Source organism: Nyctibius grandis, chromosome 5 (genome assembly GCF_013368605.1).
Source record: "Nyctibius grandis isolate bNycGra1 chromosome 5, bNycGra1.pri, whole genome shotgun sequence".
NCBI lineage: Eukaryota > Metazoa > Chordata > Aves > Nyctibiiformes > Nyctibiidae > Nyctibius > Nyctibius grandis.
This window is the reverse complement of record NC_090662.1, coordinates 45,054,787-45,064,808: the sequence shown is the minus strand read 5'-3', so window position 1 is coordinate 45,064,808 and position 10,022 is coordinate 45,054,787. Positions and strand designations below refer to the sequence as shown.

At 43.2% G+C, this 10,022-nt stretch overlaps 1 protein-coding gene across 1 annotated transcript; it reads right to left on the bottom strand.

Moving 5' to 3' along the window:
- Positions 1–2,651: 2,651 nt before the first annotated feature.
- LOC137664206 (glioma pathogenesis-related protein 1-like) lies at positions 2,652–9,777 on the bottom strand. Its single transcript, XM_068402052.1, has 6 exons — positions 9,598–9,777; positions 7,233–7,478; positions 6,706–6,818; positions 5,595–5,677; positions 2,967–2,993; positions 2,652–2,878 (listed from the first exon to the last, which is right to left on the bottom strand). Exons 1-6 carry the CDS (start codon positions 9,775–9,777, stop codon positions 2,652–2,654), a joined length of 876 nt encoding a protein of 291 aa, XP_068258153.1.
- Positions 9,778–10,022: the final 245 nt, after the last annotated feature.

Below are 10,022 nucleotides of genomic sequence, written 5' to 3'. Positions count from 1 at the left end.
CTATGAGAATAAGGAAATTAAGCTACAAGTTCACATCAGAGCTGTGGCAGCTTTGTCTCTCTCTTTTTTTCTTCTTTCTTTAATTGTGGTGGGCAAGCTTCTTCTCTCCTGTCCTTTGAGCTTCTTTGTTTTTGTTTCTTTGGCCCCCACCATCCCATCCATAGCAATCACTATGGATTGCAGTAAAGTTTTGGATAAATTTTCTGCTTTTCGTGAGAATAGCATTGCTGTTAAGGCTGTTACTCTGAGCCAAAATGCTGTGAGAAATAATTGATTTGAATTATGACTTTTACTACAGTATGAACAGTCACTTTGGTTGTACATTGAGTTATTGGAAGGGTAAATTTGGCTGAGAACTGCAATTTAAATATGCTGTAGTTATTGATGGGTTTCTTCTGTGATCACACGCTTATGCTACGTGTTGCTATCAATTTCTCCTCCCAAGATTTAGCAATTCATAATTCATTCACTGCAACTCAAGTTCCCATCAGAGTTGGGTGCTATGAAGGTTGGTGCTGTCTCATGCCGGATGCCCAGCAGCCACACTGGGTTTCACAGCCAGGAGTTGGGAGCTGATGTCCCATGCATGTTGCCTCAGGTGCCCAACACTCCCTGCCCAGACCCACCACTATCACCACCCTCTTCCTCACACTGCCCTTGACTATCACCTGTCCATTAAGCTCAGGCCCTTTCCACAGTCCCAACCTGGACATCTCTGTGGGAATGAGGTTGGATTTCCTCCCACTCCAGGTGTCATTTTAGGAATCTGCATCCTTTGAACACCTGGGTGTAGGTCCCAGTATCACTTCTGTGCAGGCAGTCCTGTAGGTGTTGGGGCTGGTGGCAAGGCCATGTTCAGGTTGGTGGTCTGGGGTCACACTGTGAGCCTGCAACAGCAGCCCCACCAGCACACGTTAGGTCCTGTGGGTCACACACCTCCAGCTATTCATGGGGAGACTGCTTACAGGTGAAAAGGCCCTCTGATGGAATCATGGATGAGAACCACTATGTTCACAACTCTCCTTATAGACCACTTTTTAGAGCAGAATAATGTGGTGGGTTGACTCCTGCCAGCAGCCAAGCACCCACACAGCCGCTCGCTCACTCCCCCTCCCCTGGCAGGATGGGGGGAGAAAACAGGAAGAGGCAAAGTGAGAAAATTCGTGGGTCAGGATAAAGACAGCTTAATATGCGTGGAAAGAGGAGGGGAGAAACAAACAAACAAAACCTCCAAGTGATGCAAAGGCAATCAATCACCACTCCCAATGGCAGACCGATGCCCAGACAGTCTCTGAGCAATGGCCATCCTGGAAGTCAGCCGCCCATCTTTCTTCTTCCTCTACCCCAGATTTTTTTTTTGCTGAACACAATGTCATATGGTATAGAATATCCCTTTGGTCAATTTGGGTCAGCTGTCCCAGCTGTGTCCCCTCCCAAACACTTGCCCACCCCCAGCCTACTTGCTGTTGCTACATATAAAAGGTGGCAGCAGACAAGAACTGACAATTGTGAAATTAAATATGTATCTTCTTATATGGTGACATTTTGCAGCATATGACAGGAGCCCAAACATTTGGGGCTCATTTTTATTCTGTGGGGTGCCATGCTCCTTCAGAGCTGCAATGTGGCTCAGAATTTGAGTCACTGCGTTCTCAAAACATTAGGACCAAGGTAAAGGAGGAGAAACAGCTTTAAATATTGATAACACAGTTATGCATTGCTAATGTCAGACAGCATCTCTCAGCTTGAAAGACAGGTTTGTTTCCCTTACTAACAAATGTATATAGGAACAATAGGGGCTGAGGGCTAAATGTCTCTAAAACCAAACTGAATCCATCAACAGTTTGGGCTTTTTTAATGAGTCTGAGATATTCCATTTCTGAACCAGAATCTGTCCTGGGCCCATTTCATCTTCCCTCTCCTGTTTTTCCTCCTGCTCCCCTCCTTCCCCTGCCTGCAAGCTCAGGATGGCTGTCATCTACTCTACATTTCAGATTTTGTTACCATCTCACATCCTAAAATTAAGCTCTCCCTATTGACACCCCATCTTAATCCTTGCTCTGTCAGCTTTCCCTGATATTCTTCTAGCTATGGAGGACAAAGCTTAACTGGGAGAAGAACAGAATAGTACAACTGACAACAGAGTACCTTCAATGGAGACTGATACACATAGGCTAAATATAGTAAAGGACAAGCTTTACTCCTTCTGTTAATAAAAAGTCATACATACAGTTAAATTTCCATTATCAGGGAAAACAATGTCTGGGGTAATTGAAGGTTAATGAAGATGAGTTATTGCTTCTTTTAGATACAGTGTGCCGCTTCAGACATCTCTTTGTGACGCCCCAGGTTTCCAGGAGGCTCGTTAGCATATACAGTAATATATAGCCTACGTGGTCCCTCTAGCAACCTACCCGAGCCAGAGCTAAGAGGCTCATACAGACATAGAAGCATGTTGCAGCTACTGCCAATAAATTATACTAACTCTACGCACAGCCACATGTATCTCACCTTGAGTGAAGAATAAGCCTTTTCTATGCTGGATAAACATCATAAGGATAATGGAGAGATGACCAAGTGTTTTTTTAAATGTGTGCAATTCTCTGAGAGTAATACAGTGGTAGGATCATTATCAGTATCTAAATTGATCGTTACTCATAAAAAAATGTGTGTGGAAACCGCTGTTGTACTAAAAGAACAGCACCAGTGCTCAGTACCAAAAACAGTGGCCTTAAAATTGAAACACTAATACAGTATTGGTCACAAGAGGGACGTGGATGCTCAGCAGGTGGGATGTACGGTGGCACGGGAGGCCTGGGGGGACGGGGCCGTGGTGGCTGGGGCTGTGTATCCCAGTCTGGATACCAGTAGATGTAGTCTAAAAAAACAGTGAAGAAACAGGTGTTAAGACCCATCAAACTTAGCCATACTTACAGGAAAGCGATTAAGAACAATTTGATACATACTTATCAGCTTCTCACGTTCCGCATTTTCTGTAAAGAGATCAGAAGAGGAAACATGAGCCAGCAGTGTGCCCAGGTGGCCAAGAAGGCCAACGACATCCTGGCCTCTATTAGGAATAGTGTAGCCAGCCGGTCTAGGGAAGTGATCGTCCCTTTGTACTTGGCACTGGTGAGGCCGCACCTTGAGTACTGTGTCCAGTTCTGGGCCCTGCACTTCAAGAAAGATGTTGAGGTGTTGGAGCGAGTCCAGAGGAGGGTGACCAAGCTGGTGAAGGGTCTGGAGGGTCTGACCTACAAGGAATGGCTGAGGGAGCTGGGGTTGTTTAGCCTGGAGAAGAGGAGGCTCCGAGGTGACCTTATTGCAGTCTACAACTACCTGAAGGGAGGTTGTAGTGAAGTGGGAGTTGGCCTCTTCTCCCGGGCAGCTAGCGATAGGACAAGAGGACACAGCCTCAAGCTTCGCCAGGGGAGGTTCAGGTTGGACATTAGGAAGAATTTCTTTTCAGAAAGGGTTATTAGACATTGGAATGGGCTGCCCAGGGAGGTGGTGGAGTCACCATCTCTGGATGTGTTTAAGAAAAGACTGGACATGGCACTTAGTGCCATGGTCTAGTTGACAGGGTGGTGTCAGGGCAACGGTTGGACTCGATGATCCCTGAGGTCTCTTCCAACCTGGTTGATTCTGTGATTCTGTGATAAATGTGAGTATCATTCAGTGGTGGTTCTTAATGTACAGAGGTAAGCCATTGCTGGTGCCTGGCTGATTGCACTGACGATGCCAATCAGTGCCTAAAACATCCTGCAAGGGGGAAGCAGGCCAACAAGAGCAGGTTCCCAGCTGGCGTGGGGCTTGTATATTTTATTGAATTGAAAGAGAAGCAAGCAGAAAAGAAGCAGGTGTATTACGAAGAATTTGTGTCATGGGGAGGAGGGAATAGCAAACAAAAACAAAACATGGAATGTATTTAAAATTGATACACAAACCAAATGTAAGTAGTTACAGACAGACAAATATAACTACTAAATTTCTCACAGAAGTACACCTTTACTAAGAGCTTTGATGCATTTGCAGGATTGCCTACATGCATCCTATTGGAATTGCTGATTTGCCCTATATGAGAGTATGGTAAAACGGGTTGTAGGATCTAGCACTTAATTTTTAAAAGCTCTCTTCCTTCTCTCCCTCCCCCTAGTCTTTGAGATGTTTCTAGTTTTCCTGTGATGCATGAGTCTGAGACTTCAAGATGAGTCAGACAGGATATCACAGACGGAAATAAGAGTACCAAATGCTCAATTATTTCTACAGCTGAAACTATCTAGAGCCTGGCTAGTAGAGACCATCCCCATTAAACCTCTGTATAAATTTCATATTTGATTCAAGACATTGTTGCATGTCCTTTAATCTCTGTTTATTTAAAACACTATTTCTGACTAACTTGGAACTAGGTATAATGACATAAAGGTCCACAGCTGCAAAATGCTGTGGAAAAAACAAGGCTCACTGCTGTATTTCAGAAAATTGCAGAAGTTAGAAATAAGCGTGCTTTTCAGTATACAATTCTTAGTGGTCCAAAACTATAGTTGTCTGGAAAATGTGATCGGACATACTAAACAAGCAAGAAAGCAGAAGTTAAACATACTATTTCTGCTAGGAAAGAAGAACAAGACAGGGAATATTTGTTGGGGCTAAAGCTTTAGATTTGACTTCCTGATCAGATAAAAGGCGGAAAGTAGTCTAACTGATACTTCTCTTCATCAGCAACTCTGGCTTCTACCTCTGAGAGCCTTCAACAGTAAAATATTTCAATTAATTCCTTCTTATACCATTCTTACCAGGCTTTGGTAGTGTTGCTATGTGGTGGGCTACAGACCCACTATGTACTTAGTGCAAATTGGCTAGTTATATTTCATAGAATCATAGAATCATAGAATCATAGAATCATAGAATCATAGAATGGTTTGGGTTGGAAGGGACCTTAAGGATCTAGTTCCAACCCCCCGGTTGAAGGGACACCTTCCACTAGACCAGGTTGCTCAAAGCCTCATCCAACCTGGCCTTAAACACTGACAGGGAGGGGGCAGCCACAACTTCTCTGGGTAACCTGTTCCAGTGTCTCACTACCCTCACAGTAAAGAATTTCTTCCCAATATCTAATGCAAATCTACCCTCTTTCAGTTTAAAATCGTCCCCCCTAGTCCTATCACTACATGGCCTTGTAAAAAGTCCCTCTCCAGCTTTCTTGTAGGCCCACTTCAGGTACTGGAATGTTGCTCTAAGGTTTCCCTGGAGCCTTCTCTTCTCCAGGCTGAACAGCCCCAACTCTCTCAGCCTGTCTTCATGGGAAAGGTGCTCCAGCCCTCTGATCATCTTTGTGGCCCTCCTCTGGACTCGTTCCAACAGCTCCATGTCTTTCTTATGTTGGGGGCCCAGAGCTGAACGCAGTACTCCAGGTGGGGTCTCACGAGAGCGGAGTAGAGGGGCAGAATCACCTCCCTTGACCTGCTGGCCACGCTGCTTTTGATGCAGACCAGGATACGGTTGGCCTTCTGGGTTGCAAGCGCACATTTCCACTAATAATTATGCCACTTTTATTTCTATGCAATTTTCTTAGTTGATCACTTTGGTCTTACCACAGAGCTTGTCTACGCACTTCTCATTACTGCATCCGCTGCATGGTAATCCTGCTTTATATGGTTTTCTTGGGTAATTTCCCCTGCAAAGCAGAAGAACAGTATTTTGTTAGCTCAGTCATTTGAAAAGCAACTTAAATCATAGAATCCTATAATTGTCTTGGTTGGAAAGGACCTTTAAGATCATCAAGTCCAACTTTTAACGTAGCACTGCCAAGCCCACCACTAAACCATGTCCCTAAACACCACATCTACTTGTCTTTTAAATACCTCCAGGGATGGTGACTCCACCACTTCCCTGGGCAGCCTGTTCCAATGCTTGACAACCCTTTCGGTGAGGAAATTTTTCCTGATATCCAATCTAAACCTCCCCTGGAGCAACTTGAGGACATTTCATCAGATTGTTAGAATAATTTATCATTAAAAGCTATTGGGGGTGGGGGGAGGGGGAATCCCTTTATCCAAAACCTGATCATTGCAATTGTTTGAAATTCCTTTTAGATCAGATTAAAGCTTTCACTGGCATGGGGAGAAGCTACCTGGTGACTCTCGCCACTTCAAATTAATGAGACTTCTCAGGCAATACTGTATTATTCAGTGTAATCATACAAGAATCTGTCTCTAGTCCTTCATTACCCACCTGTATTTTAAAAACAAATCTGTAACAGGTAAGTCCAGAAATTGCAAGGTACAAGATAAACTAGAGGACTGCCTTCCTTTTATTTCTTCAATTAAAATGTCTTGTTTGAAGTTCGGGTGGGGCCATAGAAAGATGTAATCTTTCTCAAGTGGAAAGCTTGCACCTTCCTCACTTTTCCTGCAGAGACTGAAGTCAAAACTGATTTTATTCCACCATCTTGGTTATGGTGAATGCTCTCAGCTATGATCTGCTTGCCTGCTTTTTTAGAAAGGGATTTTCTGCAGCTCCAGCTATGTCCAGCATCTTCTGCTCTCAATGGCCAGGGGAAGTTTCCCTCGGACTGGTGACATGTGGATGTAGCTTCTTCTGAAATTTGTTACAACTGCTTCCATCATTGTTGGCATCTGATACCAGGTCAGTTATAGGACATTTAAAAAATAAAAAAAACCCCAAACGCCATAATTAACTTACGCTGGCCCATAGTTACAAACAAAATGTGCTGCTCGGAAGAGTCCTGGAAAATTTTCAACTGTATTGCAGAAGTGAACTGCGCAGCCAACTTTGTAACTCTCTGCCCAAACGACCTGAAGGGCAAAGGGAAATATGTAATGCACCTGTACAAAGACTTAAAAAGCAATAGCATTAAGGGAGGAAGGGGAAGGGAAGGATCTTGTGGAAGTTTAAAACAGCTAACACAGGAGCAACATCAACAACCCAAAGGGCAGCTGAGACAAACAACTGATCGATAGATGTTTTTCAATTTATTATCTGGCTCCTCTGGAAACATGAAATTGCCAGGGGATAATCCCTTTCCACCATTACTGGAAATAGGACTCGGACATCCCTGGGGCTTGGAATATTTATTTCCAATCATCTCATGCAGAAATAAACTGGGGGGTGAAAAGCCCTGCTGTAATTCCTGTCCCAAAGCAGTCTGTTCCAAGCCTGGTCTTGGATTTTCTGTGAAACAATTACATCGTTGGGCATGTAAGACTCACCTGGGTGTAGTGACCACACATGCCAGTACAACTACCAGTGTTGAAATCATAGCTGCTAACTTCATTAAACCAGTCACTGAGAGCTGCATCCACAGAGAAGATGGTGGCTGTGCCAGTCCAGATGTTTTCTCCAACAGGAGTAAACGTGGGGTGCACCTTCTTCGGCATTTTAAGGTAGATATTGTGCTTAAACTTGCACTTCTTTGCCCATGCTTTGGCAGCCTTAGCTAAAGCAGTGTCCCAGGACTGTAGAAAAGGAAGAAAATATAACCTGCATTGCAGTGACTTAGCTGAATTCAAACATTTTTAAACAGAAACTTGTAAGGATTCTTTGCCCCTTTTCTACTCCCATACCAAATTTTTGTTCTTCTTCTTGCCTTACATATTGCAGGACACGTAGCATCTGTCAACTATCCTGTGGTACTTGACTTGTTAAAATACTTAGAGCTGGACTACTCTAGTCTTTAAGCTGCTACACCTGAGAGGAGGTAACTGGGTGAAACCCCCAGCTGTAGAGAGGCTTAAGGGACTTTGTGCCTAGGAGCTGTTGGCTGTCCAGGGATTTGCACTTTGCAATTATGACTAGACCAGATAGTCTGTTCTGCTGGCCAGGATGGAGAGGAGAAGAGTCACAGCTGCTCCCTTCCCCAGCTCCTTCTGCCTCTTTGCTCTTCTCCCTCCTCAGCATGTGGCCAAAGCAAACAAAAAGCTCACTCACCTCTGCTGGGCTGAGGAGGAACCATTCCCATCCTAAGTGGCACAAATGATAATTTGAGAAACCGGTCTGTGAGACTTGCAGAAAGATTTTATGCCACTGAATGACCAGGAAATAAAATGGCAGGTAAATTTCAGTACAGATAAATGTAAGTTAAGTTGTTTGTTTTAAGAAAAAACAAACAATTTTGACTTTGTGTTCATAATGACAGGTTTGGAGCTGGCTATTGCCACTTCTAAATCAATGTTTAGAAGTAGTCTAAAAAGCAAATAACATGTTAGAAATTCCTTGAGAAGGAATGGAGAATAAAACCGGGCATATAATTACACCACTGTAGAAGTCCTGCAGCACCCCACCTTAAGAAGGGGACACTAGACCTGGAAAGGGCAGAGAGAACATGGAGGAAGATGATCATCCTCAAGTATGGAGGGCTTTTATTAAGCAACAGAGTGCTCTGCAGATTTGACCAGAGACAGCTGGACATCTTGTGTGAAGTAGGTAAATAAGCAGTGATTGCTTGCTCCTTCCAATACAAAGACCAGACACTAACAAATGAAGCTAGGAATTGACAGGTCCAAATCAAACGCAAGGAGATATCTTCTCATAGTTTGTGGTTAGGCCATGCAGCTCTTTGCTACATGATGCTAGGGATGATAAAAACTTGCATGAGCTCAAGGCTGAAAAAAAATCATACAAGAAAAATCCATCAAGAGCTTTTAAATACAATGCAACACCTTTGATTCAAGAGGTTTCTATATATTTGTCCTGCTGTTATTCCAAGCTTGCTGGATCTTGTGCACCAGCATTTTATATTAAACATTGTTTTTTAAAATGGCAAGAAATTAAAATCACGAGTAGTCTGAATTTTACTCCCTTACTGTGAACTTCCTTTCACAGAAATGATTCATATTGTGCATGCGGTTATGCATTTAACTTCCTTTCCAGCAACGCGGCACTGCTGGAGGGCTCGGAGTAATGACATGAACTGACTGGGGTTACCTCCCTCAGCTACCTATCTACCTTTTTCCTTATGTATTCCACCAAACAAGCTGGGACCTATCCATGGCCTGTTCTGATATCCATTGTATTTACAGCAAGCTCTGCTTTCCAGCCCAGATATTAGTATACCTACTCTTCAACCCCTGCTACAGCAAATGAAGATCAGGTATCTAAATGGATGTCCTGGCAAATCCCTTTCTTCAACACATGTTCTAGATTGGAAGAAACAAGGGGGGATGACAGATTTCAACAAATCCTGTTGTGCAGATTGCCTATTCAGGAGCTTTTTAATACCAAACAGCTTCCCTGTATGAACCTGGACTAACATAAAACAGATTACTATCTCTTTAGAAAGACGTAAATGAAATGCTGAGAACTGAACACTATTTTTTGCAATATAGCCCTTTGCTCTGGCTGAAGTTTAGAGTAGCAATTTGACCCTGAACAAAGAATTCCCTTCAAATCATTAAAACTGAATAATACTGTGAAAATGAATGTCTTTTTTCACTTCCTACAAAGAACTAACATATATAGCACAGAAATCATTGAGAGAAAGGGAAAGAAAAGCACAAAGGAGATGAAGAATAAGATGGGCTAAATCAGCAGCACAATCTATATTAATTTTCAAACAGATCACAAACTCCTCCTTACCATGCGAAACATATTGCTGGCTGATGGATTCACTTTGGATCGAAACGTGTTGTGAGCTCTCACACAGTCATCAATGAACTTTGCATCTTCTATGTCAGGCAACGGATACTGTGGATAAGCATGACAGCAAGCGAAGAGACCCAGTAAGAACAAGGCAGCGAAGAAAAATGCAATTTTCATAATTCTTCAATGCTTTCAGTACTATTTTTTTTAAGTTTTTAAAAGAAAAATCTCTTAGGTGGAGGTAATACTGGCAAGCAGTTCTTCAGAGGTTGTCCTCTGGATGTGGAAGCACATGAAAGTGTCAAAGTAACAGGAAGGGAAATTGCTTCATAAGGTGCAGCTCTATCTGACATCACAGCTGGCTGACAAAGGGTAAACCATGAAACAAGCATCTGCCATGCATATCAGCAAGGAGAAACACT